Source organism: Saccopteryx bilineata, chromosome 1, assembly GCF_036850765.1.
Source record: "Saccopteryx bilineata isolate mSacBil1 chromosome 1, mSacBil1_pri_phased_curated, whole genome shotgun sequence".
Lineage (NCBI taxonomy): Eukaryota > Metazoa > Chordata > Mammalia > Chiroptera > Emballonuridae > Saccopteryx > Saccopteryx bilineata.
Window position 1 is genome coordinate 407620345 of NC_089490.1, and position 21290 is coordinate 407641634.

General features: G+C 60.8%; 2 protein-coding genes across 5 annotated transcripts in view; one reads left to right on the plus strand and one right to left on the minus strand.

Annotated features, from left to right (window-relative positions):
• Nucleotides 1–1337: 1337 nt before the first annotated feature.
• RNH1 (ribonuclease/angiogenin inhibitor 1) lies at nt 1338–14385 on the plus strand. 4 transcript variants are annotated; one of them, XM_066252476.1, is made up of 11 exons: nt 1382–1465; nt 6270–6751; nt 9228–9332; nt 10654–10824; nt 10967–11137; nt 11598–11768; nt 11847–12017; nt 12202–12372; nt 12757–12927; nt 13859–14029; nt 14139–14385. In XM_066252476.1, the coding sequence occupies exons 2-11, from the start codon at nt 6330–6332 to the stop codon at nt 14224–14226; spliced, it is 1812 nt and encodes a 603-aa protein (XP_066108573.1). In that variant the 5' UTR covers nt 1382–1465; nt 6270–6329; the 3' UTR covers nt 14227–14385. The 4 variants fall into 4 exon arrangements, with proteins under 4 accessions (XP_066108576.1, XP_066108573.1, XP_066108572.1 ...); XM_066252475.1 differs by lacking the exon at nt 1382–1465 and adding an exon at nt 1846–2302; XM_066252479.1 differs by lacking the exon at nt 6270–6751 and having other exon boundaries at nt 1338–1465.
• Nucleotides 14386–16151: 1766 nt separating this feature from the next.
• PTDSS2 (phosphatidylserine synthase 2) overlaps nt 16152–21290 on the minus strand; it is a 44274-nt gene continuing 39135 nt past the window's right edge. Inside the window, exons 5-12 of the mRNA XM_066252481.1 lie at nt 19546–19680; nt 19152–19202; nt 18775–18888; nt 18478–18596; nt 17947–18061; nt 17297–17442; nt 17032–17217; nt 16152–16914 (exon numbers count right to left, since the gene is read on the minus strand). Of these exons, the coding sequence (XP_066108578.1) occupies nt 16755–16914; nt 17032–17217; nt 17297–17442; nt 17947–18061; nt 18478–18596; nt 18775–18888; nt 19152–19202; nt 19546–19680 (1026 nt within the window). The 3' untranslated portion in view covers nt 16152–16754. The remainder of the gene's footprint in view (nt 16915–17031; nt 17218–17296; nt 17443–17946; nt 18062–18477; nt 18597–18774; nt 18889–19151; nt 19203–19545; nt 19681–21290) is intronic.

A 21290-nucleotide genomic window follows, 5' to 3' on the forward strand; every position in this document is an offset into this window, starting at 1 on the left:
TGGTCTCGTCAAATGAAATTATACTTAATAATTATTTACCGCAATAATTTAAGAATTGCATTTTTTGTTAAATTTGGCACCGATATCTAGCATTGCATTTAAATGGCCCGGGGCGAAAGAGTTAAAGTCGTGTCGAGTCCATTTTCAAATTGCCCCCCCTTAACTATGGAATTGCCCCCCTGTGGGGCGTGGGCCCCATGTTGGGAAACACTGCTGTAGAGATTATACGTTCTGGTAGGCCATCAGTCAGTGATGAGTCTGTAGAGGCTTTACGGGATAGCTACCTAAGGAGCCCTAAAAAATCTGTACGTGAGCCCACATCGAACTGCACTGAATAGGTATGAAACTGGGAGAGTTTTCCTTTTATTTGGTGCACCATGACTTGACGGACACACTGTAATTGCGAGCCTGTAATTCCATACCCAGGGAAAATGTCCTTCCGACCCAGGGGGCACACAAAGAAATTTTCAGAGAAACAAACACTGGTAGAATCCCTCACCAGTAAACTTACACCCAAATAGAACACACGAAGGTGTTCCCCAGGATTTCTGTCTGTTCTCCTCAGTGTTGAGTCCTTAGCACCTATGACTCCGTGGGGCCGAAAGGAGTGACTCAGTACTTATCGCTTGTAGGTGAGACAGTTACCAGCATTCACTGACAATATCAGATGAATGAAACATTACCCACAGATTACAAACACTGCCTGAACGAATAAGGTCGACGCTTTCTTCCGTGTGTCTATTTACCTGTCTATCAAGGTCCCTTCGTCTCCGCTCTCCCACGCAGTCGGGGCTCCGCAGAGGACTGTTGTGTAGAATCTTAAGACCTAGACTCTGCTTTAGGTCACCAAACCGGACCCTGCCCACCACGTTCCCGTCATGGCCAAATCCCGAAGCGGAGAGCTAGCTCCAGGATGCGTCTCTATGTCCAAGATCCGAGGCCCGCCGACCGCACTCGTGAGACCGACCATCCATCATCCCGTTTCCCACCCCGGCCCTGTCGGCGGTGGGGAGTGCAGAGCCGGGACTGCCGAACCTCCCACTGCCACTCTGCAAAGGAGAGCGGGCGCGCGCCCCACGCGAGGACCGGCTAGTCCACGGCCCCGCCCACCACCCCAGCCCCGGGCTTGGCCCCGCCCCACCGCGGGTCTCACGCCGGACCACGCCCACCCCGTGACCACGCCCCCACCGCGGGCTCACGCCAGACCACGCCCACCCATGACCACGCCCCCACCGCGGGTCTCACGCCAGACCCCCGGCCACGCCCCCACCGCGGGGCTCATGCCAGACCACCCCGGCCACGCCCCACGGGGCAGCCAGACCACGCCCACTCGTGACCACGCCCCCACCGCGGGTCAGAGCCGGGCAGGGGGACCCCCGCCCCTTAGGCGTGCCTCGTCCCCTGTCGGAAGTGTACCATCTCCTTCTCGGAGGCGGGCCCCGTGACAGTCCGCCGTCGTCTCGAGGTCAGTTTCTCTCAGTCCGACAACCCGCGGGCCAGTCAGACGACCGGCCGGCTTGCGGCCAGCCCTTACCGGTGCCGGCCTTGGGCGGGCCGCCTGTGGATGCGCGGCCGGCGCTACTGCGGTCATGTTGCTCGGGCGACACGCGCGCGCGGGCTCGCGAGGCGGGGCGGGCGGGCGCGCAGTGCGCGGCCTCAGGGGCGGGGCAGGCGAGGCGGCGGCCGTGGGCGCGTCCTGGCGACGTCAGAGCGCCACCTGCGCCTCTGCGTGTGCGCGCCGGCCCTCCTCCCGGGGCACGCTGGGAGTCTGGCCGTGGTGGAGCTGCGCCTGCGCGGCGCGTGTCTCAGTGGCTGAGTCCCGTGCTGTCGCCGGGCCCGCCGCCTTGTTGGTTCCCAGCCAGCTAGGCAAACTAAAGCTGGTTTAGACAGACCTTCCCCCCCAAACTGAGGAACCCTCGACCTTTTCCCCAAAGGGACTGACCCCAGGAAAGACAACCCTGGCAGAGGACACCCCTGGGTCGCACCGGTATTGGGCGTGCTACGTACCGGCTGGCAACTCTGCCCTGTTGGGTCACGTGAAAGCCTGGGGCGCCCTGGGTCGGCCACTCTGGGAGAGAAGACGTAACGGGGCCAGCACCTCAGGGAGGCCGCGGGGTCAGGGATGGCATAGGATTGGAGAAATGTAAAAGCGGGGTCCACACTTTGCATTATAGGACGGGCACCAACCAAAGTGCCCACGCGTTTGCGGGAGAGCTGGTAGCCTTCCGCAGCTTTTAGTAGTTCAGCAGTGTCTTGGAAGGACCCCAAAACCAGGCAGGTCCCCTTCTAGGATGGTGTCGAGGTAAGAAATATGCAAGCCTGTAGATAATTTTTATGCATTTTTAATTTTTTTTTTGTATTTTTCTGAAGCTGGAAACGGGGAGAGACAGACAGACTCCCGCATGTGCCCGACCGGGATCCACCCGGCACGCCCACCATGGGCGACGCTCTGCCCACCAGGGGGCGACGCTCTGCCCATCCTGGGCGTCGCCATGTTGCGACCAGAGCCACTCTAGCGCCTGAGGCAGAGGCCACAGAGCCATCCCCAGTGCCCGGGCCATCTTTGCTCCAATGGAGCCTTGGCTGTGGGAAGGGAAGAGAGAGACAGAGAGGAAGGAGAGGGGGAGGGGTGGAGAAGCAGATGGGCGCTTCTCCTGTGTGCCCTGGCCGGGAATCGAACTCGGGTCCCTCGCACGCCAGGCCAACGCTCCACCGCTGAGCCAACCGGCCAGGGCCTTTACTGGAGTCAAGCTGACGACAGTTGCTGGAAGTAAGACTTCAGTGGGTTAAGAAAATGCTCCAGAGAATGACAGTCTTGCAGCTTATGTTGCACATTAGAATAGAAGGAGGAGGTGTAAGTGGTGGTGGGGTGACATGAAATCCATGAGTGGTAGATTCAGGTGCAGGAGGAAGCACCGCGGGGACGTCTCTGGGATTGGATAAAGAGTAAACAGGATAGTCACTTTTTTTACGTTGGTGGGTGCAGGATAGTTAACATTTACAACACGTGGAAATGGTTTGTGGGGAACAAGATCAGGGTGACGGGTTCTGTGGTCTGCTCTGGTGATGTCTGGAACAGGGGACTATGGTGACATTTCAAAGATTTGTTATCTTAGCTGCACAAAGGTAAGGCAGGTTATCTTAAGGGATGTTGCAGGGCTAGGATAGGACTACCCACGGTGAACCTCTTTTAGTTAAGAATTTCTTTTTTTTGAGAGAGAGAGAGGGAGGAAGGGAGAGACACAGAGTGAAACACTGATTTATTGTTCCACTTATTTATGCATTCATTGGTTGACTCTTGTATGTGCCCTGGATTGAACCCTTAACCTTTGTGTATCCAGATGGTGCTCTAATCAATTGACCTACCCGGCCAGGGCAATGTGGCCTTTAAAAAAGTTAGGTTGCCTAGGTACCTATTCATGGATGTGTATATTACAGCAGCAGCATGCATAATGCATTAGTGTTTTGTTGCTGCTGTAACAAATCACTATTTGTGACTTTACAGTTCTGGAAGTCAGAAGTCCAAAATGGGCTTCAGGGGTTCAAATCAAAGTCTCCACAGGGCTGGCTCCTTCCCAAGGCTGCAGGGAAGACTGCCTCTTGGCCTTTTCTAGCTTTTGGGGGCTGCCTTCCTCCATCCTCCAAGTGCAGCCACTCCAACCTCTGCTTCCTTTGTCCCATCCTCTTTGACTTTGAACAAACTCGTTGCCCTCTCATAAGGACCCTCATGACTACATTGGGTCTGTCCAGGTAATCCAGGACAATCTCCCTATCTGGAGAGCCTTAATTTAGCCACAAAACCCCTCTGCCATTTAAGGTAACTATTGCTGGGTTTGGGGATGAGGATATGGCCACTTTGGGGGCCTTTATTCTGCCTGTCATTCCTAACATCTAGATTTTATTTAACAACGTGTGTTGTCAGAGCACTTGTCTTCTCTGGGAGATGGGCATCCCAGACTTTTTTCATCTTCTTACCTCTGTCCGATTTTCTACAAGAGCATATACTGCTCGTGGCACAAAAATCATGTTAAAGTTGCTTGGAGTGCTTGCCAGTGACCCCAGAAGTCCCTCTCCTCCCCTCACCTACCCTCTGGCTGCAGTGTCCTCTGCCAAAGACCCAGCATTACCCTCATTTAACTGCATCAAGGTGGAAGAGGAATGCTCCCTGTCTTCACTAGACACTTGTCAGGTTGACAAGTTGCACCGGCTCCTGGGGGGCTTATGGAGGTCTTAGCCTTGGTGGTCTGCATATCCCTGGGCTCTCCAGGACCCCTGTCCTCACACTGGTGGCCCTGACCCCCTTGCTACAAAGGAAAGGACTGGCCCAGCCAAATACTCTCAAATTGAGTAACATTTCACTTGATCCACCCAAAGAACAGACCATCCAGGCAACCGGTCCGTTCTCATTGCCCCTGTCCAGACGGTGCTGCCCCCTGGCGGCCACAAACATTAGGCCAGGTCTGCAGTGAGCATGATCCCACCTACGTGAACAGATTTCCCAGCCCACCTTCCAGCCCGCTCGCCCTGGGCTGCTGTTGTCCCAGAACCCTGCCGGACACCCGCCCTGCCTTCAGCACTCCGCATTCCTGTTACCTAGCAGTGTTTCCTCCTTTGCGCTTTTCACATTCTAATTACTGCACCAGACTAAATTTCATTCCTTACCCTGGTCTTGCGCTCCGTGAACGCTGGCTGAAAACTTTGCCCTGCTTTGCTCACGGATATAGCCCAGGAACAGTGGCTGGCACACAGCAGGTGTTCAATAAACAGTTGACTTGATGACTGCCTGAGATGACAACATGTGGAGCATTCCTGTTCTAACAAGTGTCCAAGTCAGGAGGGGACACTTGAATAGGTAACTGCAGCCCGTTGACAGACACTTGCCGCAGCTGTGGGCACCCACGGAGGTGACCTGCTCAGGCAGCTTGCACCTCAGAGTTATTCAAACAACGCTCTGTGTCCTGGGATGCATACTTATAAAATTCAACAGTGTTGCTTGGTCGGTGGTGGAACAGTAGATAGAGCATTGACCTGGGATGCCAAGGACCCCGGATCGAAGCCCCATGAGCGTGGGGTTGCCGGCTTGAGTGTGGGATCATGGATATCCCATGATCGCTGGCTTGAGCCCGAGGCTGCTGGCTTGAGCCGAGGGGTCACTGGCTTGGCTGGAGCACCCTCTCCCCTCCCCTCCCACAGTCAAGGCACGTATAAGTAGCAATCAGTGAACAACTGAAGTGACGCAACCATGAGTTGATGCTTCTCATCTCTCTCTTGTCTCTCTCTTGCTAAAAATAAAAAAAAAATCAACAGTGTATCCCAGAAGGTCATTATATATAGTTTTTTTAAACTGTTGGAGTGTGTGTGTGGGGGTGTTATAAACTATTTAACCATTTTCCTACTGATGGACATTTAGATTGTTTCCAGGTTTGGACAATTACCCAATGGCTGCAAAAAAGACACTTTGAACGTGCCTCCTAAGCTCACTCCGGAGTATTTCTCTGGATTGATAGGTAGAAATGAGTAGGCACCATTATAGGAAAGGGGACCTGGCCCTTCTCCCTACTGCCCAAGGCCAGCCAATAGTGTGTGGGTCCTAGACTTCGTGCAGGAAAAATTTCACAACAGGTGTCTGGGTGATTTTGAGAGGATGTTTAATAAAGCCAGGGCCAGTGAAGCAAGGAAGGGGCCTAGAACAGAAGCAGCAGCAGGGGAGCCTGGGAGGGGCTGCTGTGGCCTCCAGAAATGTTATGGGAAAGCAATGAGTCTACGCTGGGAAGTCGGAGAAAAGAGGGCCGTGGAGACAGGTTCAGGGGGTGAGCCCAGGACAAGCTGCCGCTGCCCATTGCTCTCCTGGTTGCAAGTCTCCTGGGGTCCCTAGAGTTTAGGAGATGCACGCCTATGGGGGAAGAAGAAGTGAGAGAGACTGTGCTCGCTCCGGAGAGGGAGAACAAGCGCTGGGTCCTTTGTTTAGAGGTTTCTTTAAGGGCTGGGGGTTTAAGGGAGGATTTCAATACAATATCCATCCGTTTTTCCTGGTGCCCTTTCAGGGTGGTGGTGGTCTGCACTGATTGCCCAGCCCCAGGGTAGGGGCTCATTAGTCACGCAACTGGTCCTGGGGCCACTGACCTGGTTTTGCTGCTTCTCTGGGCCTGGAGCAAAAATACCACTGAGTCCTCGATGTCATCTTTAAGGTGGGCTTCTGTAGCTGGTTGTAAACTGCTTGACCAGTTTGTTCAGCTAGGTGTCTCAGTTTACCCATTCGACCTGCCCAGGAATTTCCTACTTTCTTACTTCCCTGCCTGGTGCACGTGCCGCCCTCAAACGCCTGCCCGATGCCAGTCTCACGCATTGCGTCTCATCCACAAGTAATCGCCAGTCGTTTCATCTGCTCCAATCTGGTAGCGAAGAAGTGCTTCAGCTGTTTTGTTTCTGCTCCGGGGCAACCGGCGCCGCCCCGCTGCCGGGAGGAGGCGTGGAGGGGAAGGGGGCGGAGGTCTCTGTGGGGTCAGCCCGCCTTCCCGCTGTTCCGCCTGCGACCGGCGCCCCTGTCCGGAGCTGGCCTGGCCTCTGCCCGCTGCCCTGGCAGATTGAGTTCAAAGGCCAGTTGGGGCCAGAAAGTGGGTGGGCGAGTAAGCGGGCGGGTTGGACCCCGGCCCTCGTGGGCCCGGCCCCGCCCCCACACCACGAGAGGCCCCGCCCCCAACCGGAGCCCCGGCGGAAGCAGCGGTCGAGTCCACGGAGCTGGTAGCGCAAGGTGAGGTCTGCGTTTCAGGGTCCCGGGGTCCCGGGGCGCTGCGGGCTGGCCGGGTTGGGGGGCATCTGAAGCGGCGCCGCCGGCGGAGCGGGAGAACGCGGGCGAATGGCGCGGGCGTCCTCTGAGGCCCGAGAAGGGCGCGGCCTGCCCAGGAGGGACCGCGGAACCCCCTGCAGAGCTCCGCGCGGGCAGAGGGAGCCTGCGGTTCGGGCCGCCCGCGCGGGGCTCCGTGGGCTGGGACGTGCCGGCCCGGTGGATGCCGGCCGTGGGCGCCGCCCCGCGAAGGCCCTGGCCCAGTTCCCGCCGTGGCGCAGCACCTTCCTGCGGAGCGGCCTGTGGTCACACTGGAAGCCACCGACCGGGGGCCCTGATCGGCTCTTGGAGCCCAGGGAGCGGCCCAGCGCGGGGGGGTGTGTCCTGAAGTGTCTGTGCGTTCTAGGTCACGGGCCTTAGCCGGGGGCATCTTTGGGGCCAACGAAGGGAATACCCCAGTGTCTGGTGAAACCGGGCGGGCGGGGCGGGGCGGCCTCTGCCGACGGGTGTCCTTTTCCTGTCTCTGTTCTTAATCTCAGACCATCTAGTGCAGCCCCTGATGTCAGACTGTTCTGGGAGAGAGTGCGGCCTGGGGGAGCAGCCATGGGGCTCAGGTGGTCCCTCCAGGCAGGGAGGGGTCAGAATCAGCAACCCTGGCCTCTTCCTCTGCGTGATGGAGGATTCTGAGTCAGGGTTTGGGTGACCACACCCTGGGCTCCTGGGGTGGGGTGGGGTGGGGTGGGGTGGGAGGGTTCGGTTTTGCTCACATGCTCTGGGCAGTGGGCTGGCTGACTCTTGGTTGCTCTGTGTGACAGCTGAGTGACAGTCACAGACACCCTCACCCCAGTTTCAGCAGGCCCGTGTGCTGGGACCTGCAAACACGACTTCTGCCTGCTGGTCGTCCCTCACCAGAAGTGGAACCAGAGCGTTTGCCCTCCCCTCCCCGCCAGCCCTGGGATGGGAGGCGGAGCCCTCCAGCGAGGCAGGCCGTGCCAGGCTCAGACACACACACAGTTCTCGGGAATATGGGGGTTTTGGGAGAGGCAGAAGCAGAGCTCTCGGAAGCCCAGGGTTTCAGGGAACCAGGACCTCTTATGGTACTGAGTCATCTTGTTCGCTGGGAACATTCTAAAGGGCAACTCAAAACCAGGGCTTTCTGTTGCTCTTCCATGAACCAGATCCCAGAACTGCCCCTGCCCACGTCAGCAGTGAGGTTGGCCCCCATCTTCAGGGCCTCAGGTTTATAATTTATTTGGAGTGAGGCTGGACCCTGGTGAGGTTTTAGGGCCTGTGATCAGAGGCTTTGCTTTTATCCCAGCCTGCCTGATGGCCGGCTGCTCTGACCCAGGGTGGGACAGAGGATGTGGCCTGGCCTGTTCCCAGTCCCAGGCCCCCAGAAAGGGATCATAGACAGTGAGTCTGGGTTCCAGACTCCACCTGCTATGTCCTGTCCTGGGCAGCACGGCTGGTGCTTGGAGAACTGTCACTGACTGCGAGCACTGGTCCCTCCCACACAGCTGCTTCAGGGCAGTGAGGTCCAGGGTCCTCGCCTCTTTGGGAGAGGGGTCTCTGGCTTGTGGGTGGCCCAGCTGACACACCCCTCTTGTTCAGGGAAGAGCTGGCTGAGTGGGCAGGTCAAGTGCCTCCACAGTGCTGCACGGATTGCCAGTCTTTTTTTTTTTTTTTTTTTTGTATTTTTCTGAAGTGAGAAGCGAGGAGGCAGACAGACTCCTGCATGCGCCTGACCCGGCATGCCCACCAGGGGGCGATGCTCTGCCCATCTGGGACGTTGCTCTGTTGCAACCAGAGCCATTCTAGCACCTGAGGCAGAGGCCACAGAGTCATCCTCAGCACTCGGGCCAACGTTGCTCCAATGGAGCCTTGGCTGCGAGAGGGGAAGAGAGAGATAGAGAGGAAGGAGAGGGGGAGGGGTGGAGAAGCAGATGGGTGCTTCTCCTGTGTGCCATGGCCGGGAATTGAACCCGGGAATCGAACCCGGGACTTCCGCACGCCAGGCTGACGCTCTACTACTGAGCCAACCAGCCAGGGCCTTGGATTGCCAGTCTTATGCTCCCCGGCTGGGTCTCTCCATGCAGTGTCCAGGCCCTCTGGCCTCCCCCCCCATTCTTGCTCTGGAAAATGGGTGCCTGGGTCCTGGCCCTCCTCCAGGCAGGAGGTGCCCACAAAGGCCGGTACAGGAGGCTGGGAAGTGAGTGCAGCCTCTGCTCACACAGCTGTGTCCCCAAGCTCTGTGGCCCGTGGTGGCCTTTGCCAGGGAAGCCAGTGGGTGCAGCCTCCTTCTGCCCGCCCCCATTTTTACTCTGGAGGCTGAGGTCGGTTACAGGTGCCGAGGGAGAGGCCATGGAATCTCCTGCTGGGTCTCTGGCTTCTGAAACCTTGAGAATTTGGCGAACATGTCCTTCTCCCTCTGCCTTCCACCTAGAAAACACTCGCCTCTCACCATGAGTCTTGAACTCCACTACGAGGAGCTGAGTGACACCCGGTGGACAGAACTCCTACCTCTGATGCGGAAGTACGAGGTGGTCAGGTACTTGCCGGAGCTCCCAGGGGTGGAGGGCAGGGCCCCGAGGGGCATGGTGTGCCCGGGAAGCACCCTCCTTACGGATGCACAGCGCCAGCTTGATTTTCACATGACGGGAAGTGTCATTCTTGTATTTTTCCCAAACATGTAAAAATGTAAATCCGTTCCCGCTCAAGCTGGTGGGTGAGACTTGGTGTGGTGCCTCTGATGGCCGATGGGCAGAGCAAGCAGCTGGCCAGGCCTCTGCCTCAGCCCTTCCTCTGGGACACTCGCTCAGCTGGCTGTGGGGGTGCTGCCCGTCCCTGTCCTTGCCTGTTACCGAGGTTCTCAAACCCAGCAGTTCCTCAGGCTTCACAAGACATACGTTGCTTGCTTCCTGTCTTTTTAATGGGTTTGGAACAGACTGACATTCACAGAAAGGTTATAAGGATGGTTTGGGGGTGCCCTTTGCCCCCTTCCCCCTGAAGTTAATGACTGTCACCTGGGACACTGGTCAGGATGAGCCTACCACAGCCGCCTTGACTTGGACGTCACCAGCTTTCCCACTGGGCCCTTTCCTGTCCCAGCCAGTGCAGGATACTGCGTGGCATCTGACCACCTCCCGTCTGGGACTGTCCCTCTGTCCCTTGTCCTTGGCCATCTGCTTTTTGGGTCAGCTCAGGGTTAAAGTCCCTGTGATTCTTCTCGTGGCTGAGTGACACGTCTTTGGCAAGAATGAAGTGTCCTCCCTGGCATACTGTACAGTGGGGTGTATGGTCACGACACCCCCCCACGGTCACCCCTGTCACTGTGACTGCCTTCTCAGGTGGTGTCGGCTGGGTTTCCCCTGTAAGGTCAGTGTTTCTCCCTCGTTGAGGGTGAGCTCCGTGGTGACGTGTGTGACACTGCTCATGTCCTCTTTCCGCACAGTCTGCCTTCCGACACACATCCGTGTATGTGCCAGTGTCTTCAGCCAGAGTGTCACCATTCACCTTTCTGTTTCATTTAAAATGTCGTGGCTGCCTGATCAGGCGGTGGCTCAGTGGATAGAAGGTCAGACTGGGACGTGGAGGACCCAGGTTCGAGACCCCGAGGTCGCTGGCTTGAGCGCAGGCTCACCAGCTTGAGCGCAGTGTTGCTGGCTTGAGCGTGGGATCATAGACATGACCCCATGGTCGCTGGCTTGAGCAAGGGGTCACAGCTGGAGCCTCTTGGTCACGGCACATGTGAGGAAGCATTCAATGGAAATAAATAAATAAATAAAACATTGTGGCTGTGACCCCCGTTCTGGGCCCGCTGAGGGTCACTGCTTTCTGTGTGACGTGACGGCTGGCTGTCCTGTCCGCAGGCTGAACGACTGTGGCATCACGGGGCAGCGCTGCGGGGACATAAGTTCCGCGCTCCGGGACAACCCCGCCCTGACCGAGCTCAGCCTCTACTCCAACGAGCTGGGCGACAGTGGCGTGCAGCTAGTGCTCCAGGGCCTGCAGGGCCCCACCTGCAGGATCCAGAAGCTCTGGTGAGCCCCCCGTGCTGGTCCCCAATGCGTCTCCACCCTCTCCGGCCCTCCCATGCGCCCACTGCTGCCCGCGTCCCGGGGCCCCGGAGCCCCGTGTGGCCGGCCCCCTGGCCTCCCTGTGATGCGGTGTCTGCTCGCACAGCCTCCAGAACTGCTCTCTGACGGGGGCCGGCTGCAGGACCCTGCCCAGCGTGCTGCGCGCCCTGCCCTCCCTGCACACGCTGGACCTCAGCTACAACCCGATGGGGGACGCAGGCCTGCGGCTTCTCTGTGAAGGGCTTCTGGACCCCCAGTGCCACATCGAGAGGCTGCAGTGAGTGTGCCCCTGCCCCGGCCTGTCGCTGGGCTTTGGTCGAGAGCCTGTGCTGGGCAGACCCCTCCCATGTTGCCTGCGGGGAGGGTTGAGGAGGGGGCTCTCGGAGACAGATGTTGCCCCATGATCTGGGGCTGTGACCCTCTCAAACGAGCTGGCAGCTAGCTGGTGACCTGCACTTGCGTACAGCATAGCCTGTACACGTGTGGCACCGTTCACGTGTGGGTGGACTCAGCAGTGGAGAGAGGGCTGGCTGTCTCGCTTCTGGTCCAGTGAGTCCGGAGCCTGCATAGATCCGTGGTCGGCAGGTGCACCCAAGAGGGTCTGGTGCTTGTGTTGTGAAGAGACAGCTCTGGTCCACTGCTGTGCTGCCCAGCAACCCTGTGTCCACAGGCCTCCTCCCCGGGCAGGAGAGGTGACGCATTCCTGGGGCGGGGGCTGACCTCCCACCTGTCCCCAGGCTGGACTACAGCAGTCTGACCGCCGCCAGCTGCGAGCCCCTGGCCGCGGTGCTCAGGACCAAGCAGGAGCTGAAGGAGCTCGTGTTGAACAACAACGACCTGGGTGAGGCCGGTGTCCGGACCCTGTGCCAGGGCCTGGCAGAGTCCCCCTGCCCGCTGGAGTCCCTCAGGTAAGCACTGGGCTGGGTAGGGGGGGCATGGCCCTGCGTATGGTCTGCCCAGCGCCCACAGCGCCTCCTGTGCCCCAGGCTGGAGAGCTGTGGCCTCACCTCGGCCAACTGTCAGGACCTGTGTGGCATTGTGGCCACCAAGCCCTCGCTGTGCGACCTGAAGCTGGGTGACAACAAGCTGGGTGACACGGGCATCGCGGCTCTGTGCCCCGGGCTGCTGAGCCCCAGCTCCCAGCTCAAGACCCTGTGGTGAGTTGGACGCTGGGCAGGTAGCCACAGGGGTCCAGGGTGGCTGGCTGTGCATCTCACTGGCCCGCCCCCTTGCTCCTCCCGACTGTGGCTGTGGCCAGGCGGGGTGGGGAATGTCCTGCACTGGCATTGGGTTGGCGTTGCCCCTGGCGACCCTGCAGTGACCTGTCGCCTGCCCTCGCAGGCTCTGGGAGTGTGACATCACGGCCAGCGGCTGCAGGGACCTCTGCCGCGTGCTCAGGGCCAAGGAGAGCCTGAAGGAGCTCAGCGTGGCGGGCAACGCGGTGGGGGACGAGGGCATGCGCTTGCTGTGCAAGAGCCTGCTGGAGCCCGGCTGCCGGCTGCAGATGCTGTGGTGAGCGCGGCCTGGGCGGGGCGGGGCCTCGGGAGGGGACCCGCGTGCGGGGGGCGGGGCCTCGGGAGGGGTCCCGTGTGCGGGGGGCGGGCCCTCGGGAGGGGACCCGTGTGCGGGGGGCGGGGCCTCGGGAGGGGTCCCGTGTGCGGGGTGGGGTGGGGCGGTGGCCTGGTGGGGACCCGTGTGGAGGGGGGCGGTGGCCTGGTGGGGACAGGGCAGGGCGCTGAGGGCCAGGACCTGCTGCTGCTCCTGAGGGTCACAGGCGGGCGGGTCGGGGACAGCGAAGTGGTAAGGCTCTGAATTCCCTTGCCGGGCGGGGATGTGGAGGGCTGCCCAGGGTGCCCGAGGAGGCCTGGGCCACAGTCGTCCTCCGTTGACCTCTAGGGCGAAGTCCTGCTGCCTCACGGCGGCCTGCTGCCAGGAAGTCAGCGCGATGCTGGCCCAGAACAGATGCCTCCAGGAGCTGCAGATGAGCAACAACCACCTGGGGGACGCGGGCGTGGAGGGGCTGTGTCAGGGCCTGAGCCAGCCCGGCACGGTGCTGCAGGTGCTCGGGTGAGTGAGCGTCCGCGTGCTGGGTGCGGCACACTGGCTTGGCCCGCTGTCACCGTGCTGGTCCTTCCTCTCAGAGCAGGCCTGGCCCCACACGTCCCTCTGCATCGCTCTGCTGTTAGCTCCTGTGGGGGGAGCCCAGGCCGGCTTCTGCCTCCAGGGAGGACGGGACCCCAGTGTCCTTAGTCTGTGTCCCGGGCCTACTTTGCTGTGTGGTCAGAGGGTCCTGGTCACTCTGTGCTGGCCTCCTGGACATGCAAGCGTCAGGCCTCTGGTGGTTTTTATTTCCACAGGGAGTGTTCAGAGACTTGTCAGGTCTCAGGACAGCCTCTGGCTTCCCGTCCTCCCCACCTTTCAGTTGTTGTCCACCGCACGTTTGTCTCTGTTCCGTGTCCTGGCCTGTGCCTTGCCGCTGGCTTTCCTGGGGTACCTGGTGGAGTGCAGGCTGCACTGTGGGGACGGGATGCCCTGGGCTGCAGGCTGAGCTGACGGGCTCCCAGCTTTTGGCCCAGGGACACCAGGGTCTTCTGGGAATCCTATGGCTGTGGGTCCTCAGCTGCCACACGGGGCAGGGGGTACGGCTTTCGGGTCCCCAGCTCAGCCCTGTGGCAAGTTGGGGGCTCTGCGGGCTTTGGTGTCACCTCCTGCTGGTGGGGACGGGTGCCAGGCCTGTCCTCCATCCTTCCTTGGGCCAGTACTCAGTCTTTCGCACTCGTGCCATCATCACACTTGTCCCCCTGTGGCCACTCCTCTGCCCACCTTGCTGACTCAGGCTCTGGCTAGTGAGGGAGGGTGGGTGTGTGCCCTCCTGTCACCCAGCACCCCCCACCGTCCCATGTTCTGGTGGAGGCAGAGGCCCAGGTCACTCAGCCAGGCAGTGGCAGCCTGGGGAGATGTGCCCTTTGTCCCAACCTCTGCCCTGCTGTCCACCCAGGCTGGTGGACTGCGAGGTGACTGACGAGGGCTGCAGCAGCCTGGCCTCCCTGCTGCTGACCAACCACAGCCTGCAGGAGCTGGACCTGAGCAACAACTGTGTGAGCGGGCAGGGCGTCCTGAAGCTCGTGGAGAGCGCCCAGCAGCCCAGCTGCAGCCTGGAGAAGCTGGTGTAAGTGAGGCGGGCTGTGTGGCCCGGGCTGCCCAGCTTTGCGAGACCAGAGGACACAGCTGGGGTGACCTCAGCTGAGCCCCAGTGACCTCTGTCCCTCTCTGTGCAGCCTGTTTGACACCTACTGGTCGGAGGAGACAGAGGACCTCCTGCAGGCTGTGGAGGAGAAGAAGCCAAGCCTGAAGATCATCTCCTGAGCCCCACTGGCTCCCGCTCAGCTCCTGTGCCACCCCGGGGGCGGGCCAGCTCCCTGGGGCTCCCACTCCCGGTGCCTTAGCTTTGACAGAAGAGAAATGCTCACATCAACTTCTGTGAGAACATCACGGACACTTTATTAAAGCACTTTTTGGGCAGAGGCTCTTTGTCCTTAGGTGTGACATTTCCGTGAACTCTCCTCGCTGTCTAAGAGGCCACCACAGACTTGACAGCTTTAAACAAGTTAGCATCGTGAGCCCTGGCGAGGGCATGTCCCCTGGGACTGCTGGCAGCCACAGTCTCTTCCACAGGGCCTGTGAGGACGAGGATGCTGAGGGGCACCAGGATGTGCTCTCTGCCTCACTGGCCAGTGGTCATCAAGGCTTCAGTCGGCAGCTGGCTCAACAGCCCCACTGGGAGCTGTCCAAGAACGCTCTCCTGACAGCCTACAGCCCTCCGGGTGGGAGCACAGCGCCCACTCTCGAGGCTAGCTGGCCTCATCTCGCCAATGTGGGGTGACCAGCCCTGGTGGGCACAAGGAGCTGGGCCTGTGGGATGCAGCAGCCTTCAGAGTCAGCACCTGGGCAGCAGCGTCTAGCTTGTTGCCATGGCACCCTTCTGAGTACCCGAGACCTTGGCTTCTGGGACCCTCCCCTTCCTGGGAAGCAGGGTTCCTGGCAGGAACGATGAGCCCCGTCTGGGCAGGATTTGTGCAAGGTGGGCCTGGGAGTGCTGAGACCAATGGACTGCCTAGAGGCCGAGCCTGGGACAAGGGGGCCCAGTCACCACCCACTGAAGGGACAGCTCACACAGCAGGGAGGGGGGCGGGACCCAGAGGAGTGACAGGATGCACCCTCACCACCTGCCCGTGATGCAGCTGGCTCTCAGGGCCACGCACTGGTGAGGCTGGGACAGAACATGAGTCCCCATGGGGCTCAGAGCAGAGCCAGCCAGGGGGTGGGTGTGGGGAGAGGGATGTATGAGCAGAGGCCGTCACTCCACCAGCAGAGCCAGCAAATCCTAGACACTCCCAAAGTGAGGGTGGCCTGGGGCCACAGCAGTGCTCACCAGCACCAGGGCAGGATGGCTCAGCATGACAGGGAGCCTGCCATCAGGTGCCCTGCAGGCCTCTGTCTACTGCTGTCCGCAAGGTTCAGGTGGAGGTGGGGGGGCACATGGGTGCTGGGCACATGGGTGCTCCCCGGCCCATTCTAACCACCTCTAGGTCTGAAATTCTCTCAAAAAGTAGTTTACAAAAACAAAGGAAACAGGCCTGACCAGGCAGTGGTGCAGTGGATAGTGTCGGACTGGGACACGGAGGACCCAAGTTTGAGACCCCGAGGTCGCCAGCTTGAGCGTGAGCTCATCGGGTTTGAGCAAAAGCTCACCAGCTTGAGCCCAAGGTCGCTGGCTTGAGCAAGGGATCACTCGGTCTGCTGTAGCCCCTGGTCAAGGCACATATGAGAAAGCAATCAATGAACAACTAAGGAACTGTGATGAATTGATGTTTCTCATTTGTCTCCCTTCCTGTCTGTTCCTCTCTCTGGCTCTCTCTGCCACAAAAAACAACAAAAAACCCCAAAACAAAACAAAACAAAAAACTAAGAAAACAAAAGCCCCTTGAAGTCAGGGTCTTCCAAGAGGCAGAGCAGAGTACCCACCCCCAGTCCCAGTGAGCCCTCACAGGGGGGCACTCAGGAATGCGGGCACTTTTCACCTGTTTGCATTTTCAGGATCATCAGGCCTCCCTCCCACAGATAGGGTCCACTCCCCCCCCCACAGGCCTGCCAGGTGCACAAATGCAGACGGGGTGACCCTTGTGCCCAGGCCGAGCGGCCCTGCTCACTGGACTCCTGCTGCTCTGGGTAACGTCCTTGGGGAGGTGGGTGTGGAGTGCAGAGGAGGCTGGGGTAGCAAGGACATGAGCTTCAGACCCTTGGCGATTTATTTGTTCTGTTTGCTCATGGAGATGACCATCAACTTGGGGCCAGGGACCCCAGGGCCTCCTCTTCCAACCATGGACACAGGGTCTCGGAGTTCTGACCCAAAGCCACCTCCCACACACCGTCCAGGATTGGAGGAAGGCTCCCAAGGAAATGGCTCCGGGCTGCGGCCTTGATCCACCCCTCTGGGCCAGCTCGGGAGTTGGTGGACCACCATCAGTCACGTGCAGCCCGGGGCCGAGCGGGGCCAGTGGGGACAATGTCCGGGCCCTCTGGGTACCAGGACTGGTGTGGTCCAGAGGCCTGCAGGACGACCACACTGAAGGGGCCTGCTGGCCTAGAGCAAACCCGGTCATGCCTGTGAGCCCGAGAAGCCCCCAGAGCCAGGAGCACAGAAGTGCACACACGCCACACGCACGCACATGCCACACGCACGCACACCAGCCCAACCAGGACGGGTCCCCCTCCGTGCCCCCCCAGAGCCACGCTGCGGGCTGGAGGGAAGGGACGCCCATCAGAGGCTCCTGGCGGGAATCAGGGCAGGGAGGGACAGGAGGCCTGAGTCCTGGGAGGTCGTGGGGGGCGGGTCAGTTCAGGGCAGGCGCCCCCTCCCTTGTGGCCTCCGCGGGCCCCAGGGGGTTGTCTGGCCCAGGTGGGTGCCCATCTGCGTTACCAACAGCGTTGGCCTGGTCACTGCTGCTCTGCTGCTTCTGCCGCCTGGTCTCCTTGTACCGCAGGGTGATGTCTCTGGGGACAGTGGGGCGTGTCACTGCAGCCCACAGGTCCCAGTGACTGCCCTCAGGCCAGAGCCGTGCAGAGCCCAGAGGCCCGTTACACACAGCCTGGGAGGCGGGTGGTCCTCACCGCAGGAAGAAGCGCCAGACAGTCCAGGTGAGCACGAGCACGGAGCCGAGCGTCCAGCACTGGGCGATGTAGAAGGGCAGGGACAGCGTGAGCGTGTGCGGGTCGTACTTGACCACGATGAGCAGCTCTGTGGCAGTGATGGCGGCCACCAGCCAGGCCTGCTGGCCCAGCTTCTTGTGCGGCTTCCTGCGGGGGGAGGGCATGCGGTTGAGGGCGCCTGACGGCAGGCGCGGGGTACAGGCTCCGTAACCCGCCCTGCGCTCACGGGTCGTCCATGAAGTCGTAGATCTCCCGCATGGCCACGCCGCCCACATTCACGAAGAACACCAGCCGCAGCAGGACCAGGTAGTGCTCGGGGGGCAGCCACAGCACGAACTTCAGGTAGAAGGTGTTCAGTTCTGCCAACAGAAACTGGGGACATAGGGGGGTGGGCGGTGAGCCCCGGGCCCGGCGGGCCGCGCGCAGGAGGCGGGCCGCGCGCAGGAGGCGGGCCGCGCGCAGGAGGCGGGCCGCGCGCAGGAGGCGGGCCGCGCGCAGGAGGCGGGCCGCGCGCAGGAGGCGGGCCGCGCGCAGGAGGCGGGCCGCGCGCAGGAGGCGGGCCGCGCGCAGGAGGCGGGCCGCGCGCAGGAGGCGGGCCGCGCGCAGGAGGCGGGCCGCGCGCAGGAGGCGGGCCGCGCGCAGGAGGCGGGCCGCGCGCAGGAGGCGGGCCGCGCGCAGGAGGCGGGCCGCGCGCAGGAGGCGGGCCGCGCGCAGGAGGCGGGCCGCGCGCAGGAGGCGGGCCGCGCGCAGGAGGCGGGCCGCGCGCAGGAGGCGGGCCGCGCGCAGGAGGCGGGCCGCGCGCAGGAGGCGGGCCGCGCGCAGGAGGCGGGCCGCGCGCAGGAGGCGGGCCGCGCGCAGGAGGCGGGCCGCGCTTACCACCAGGATGATGCCGCACACGGCCAGCCAGCGGCGCAGGCTGGAGGCGGGCTTCCACTCGAAGCGGACCCAACTGTAGGGCGTGAACTGGAAAGCGATCCTCTTCATCTTGCCCCTGGAGCCAGGTGAGGGTTTTGTGGGGGTGTCGGCAGGTCCTGGTCCCATGTCCCCCCCTTGGCACCCAGGACAGACAGGAGAGACCCACTCCCCAGTGTCCCCACCCCGTCTCTTCCTGGACTGTTTTTCTTTCAAATTCAAACTAACATGACAGGGCCTGCATCCCCTTCATGAGGAGGGCAGCCTTCCGAGAAGGGGTCAGGGATGAAGACGCTGGTCAGCGGGGTGGGCTGACGTCCCGGCCACTGTGAGGGTCTTACAGGGTTCCCAGGTCAAATCCCAGGTGATCAGATGAGGCAAAATCCGTCACCCCTCCCAAAAGACCAATCTGATGGAGCCTAGCCGGACCTGAGGGGCACCTCCCGGCCCCACACAGATGCCAGGCCCCTGCAGCAGGGCACGCAGGAGACGTACTTATAGGTCGGAATGTTCCAGAGGCCCTGCCACTTGTATGTCTTCAGGGACAGCCACTCTAGAGTCTTCATGCCGCAGTAGATGCCCAGCCCGTTGCAGACCAGCACGTCCATGATCCACTGGGGGTGGGAGGCAGGCGCCGTGGACTCTGCAGCTCCACACTGCCTCATCCGAGGGGCCCTGCGCCCGTGCCCCTCCCTCCAGAGTGGGACGGCCCAGCCTGGGCCCGGGGACACTGAGGGCCTAAGGACAGGCCTGGACAGAGGGTCCGCCCCCACCCCTGCTGCCGGCACATACGTGGTCCCACCAGCACTCGCTGAAGTTGGGCAGCTGGTGCTCCAGGCTGTACTCCAGGAACTCGAACATCACGCTCACGATCGTGCACGTCCACCAGTCGCGGATCATCAGGGTCTGTGGGCCGGGCCAGGGGGTACGGGGCTGCAGCCTCCAGGGGTCCACACGCCAAGGACAAGTGCAGGTGGGGGTCGCACCCCAAGCTCCCAGGTGGCTTTACAAACCCTCTGGGCAGCCTGCTCATCTCGTACTGTGGTCCCCAGGCCACTGCCCATCAGACTCAGACCACACTGACCGTCGTCAACCCATGGCCAGCAATGGCCCCCGACCACAGGGTGGTTGCAGCCCAGGACACCCAGCCTCCACCGAGCCCGCCTTACCTTCAGGTACCAGCCAATAAAGTGCGCAGGCACGAAGCCATCCAGCTTGTCCTGGGAGAGGACACAGGCCTCGTGTAAGCCCCACCCTGTGCAGCCCCCACAGCCCCACCCGGACCTGGTCATGTGATGTCCCTCAGGGCCCCTGGGGCCGCCCTCCCAGGCCCTGGGGACAACCTGGGGCCTTGCGCACATGCGTCGTGGTGCCTGTGGATGATGCCCCCTGACCCCTGAGGGCAGCAGGGTGCCCCTCCAATGGGGTCTGCCCCATAATGTGACGGGTTCCATAAATCAGAATAGGGCAGAGCTGGGGACGATTCCACACTCCACTCTGGCCCCACCCCACCCTCCTGGGCCTGGGCCTGACCTGCGTGTTCTGGGAGGGGCCCGTCCTTACCCACACGTTGTGGAAGGGGTCCGTCTCGTTGTCTGCATCGTAGATGAGGCAGTTTCCTCCATAGTCTCTCTCCGGCAGTGGGACCCCCAGCCTGGGGTCAACATACTTCAGAAACTGGCGGCCATCCTGGACGGTCTGCAAGGTGAGCATTCCTGTTAGTGGGCCGGACACACACCTGCCCGACACGGACGCCTCTCGCCGCACACATGGACAGGGTCTGTGGTGCACAGACGACACTGCCGTCCACCATGTGGCCAACACGCTGTCTGCCCACTCAGGGCTGAGCAGACCGGGAGTCCTACGTCCCAGTGATGCTCTGTGCCCCACAGGACCATGCCGCATGGGGTCACAGTGGATCAGAGTCGAGTCTCCCGTGGGAGGGACAGAGGTGGCCCCAGCACTGGGGAGCTCAGGTCACTGGTCTCGCTGTCCCTCCCCAAGTCATACGATGTCAGGATAGCTTTTCCCAGACGTGCAGATACAAACACTAACACACACCCTGGGGCTGTGGTTGGGGGGTTGGGGGGAGGATGCCCCCTGCACACCCATCATCAGGACCCCGTCCCCACCCCCTTGCCCTGATTAGCAGCCCAGGCACAAAGGGGGATAGAGGCACAAGGCTGCATGGGCAGGTGACACTTAGACCTGCACCTGTCACATGATCGAGGCCTGTCCTTGGCTTGGGGTCTTTGGAAATGTCCTTCAGACAGTGACATGATACAGGAATGAAGCTGCCCATGTGCTTGGTAACCACAGGACCTGAGGGTCAGAAGGGCTGTGTCCTGAGCCAGCGACTGGTCAGCAGGGGGGTAGATTCTTGGATACCCAACTGTCAAATGTGAAAAACAGGGCAAATGTAATAAGTCTCTGAACATCTGATGCTATCCGAGGAGGACAGACTTTGATAGCCACTCCGCAAAGGACAGGGAGGTCCGGACAACCTCGGCCTTCTCTGCTGACACGGCTCCCACGGACGGGCCGCAGACCGGGGGATGAGGGGCAGGCGGAGGAAAGGAGGGTGTGAGGGTGACAACAGTATTTAGACATGTGCAGACACACTGCTCGGTGCACACACATCCCAGTGCCATTGACTGAGGGGCTGCGAAGCTCTGCGTCCCCAGGTAAGAGCAAACCAGCACCTGAGACCTTCCTCCAGGAAAGGACCAGGGCTCCCAGGAGAACTGGTCCCCGCTGAGCAGAAAATGCCCGGGACAGGCCCGCAGCGCCTTCTGTGTCATAAAAATAGTGTGTGTTAAAACCACAAGACAAAATACCACGGACTCACCAAGATGGGGCTATGTGAGGCGTGCGGGGTACAAAGGAGAGTGTGCCCAGGGGCCAAAGTAATCTGAGCAACGTCATCACAGTGCTGGATTAGAACCCAGAGTGCAATACAGCTCCCCGTGAATGTATACTGGTACAAAGGCCCAAGTCCATTAATAAGTGGTGGAGAAGAGGCATGTCTCCTGTACAGAAGAATGCTCCGGTCTAGGAGGGCGGCTGTGTGCAGGGACCCCCCCCCCCCCAAGCACACCCAGGGGGTTGAGGCAGCATCTACAGTGACAGGTTATGTTGGCCATATGCACCCTGACCCCAGTCAAGTCACAAGAAAAACACGGGTACCTATGGAGAATGCACAGCTGACATCCTAACCAGTGACGGACAGGTGGCTCTTCCCCTAAAAGCAGGCGAGTGCTGGGTCGGCCCCCCCTCCCCGTTACGGCTGAGGTCGCTTGGAGGTTCTA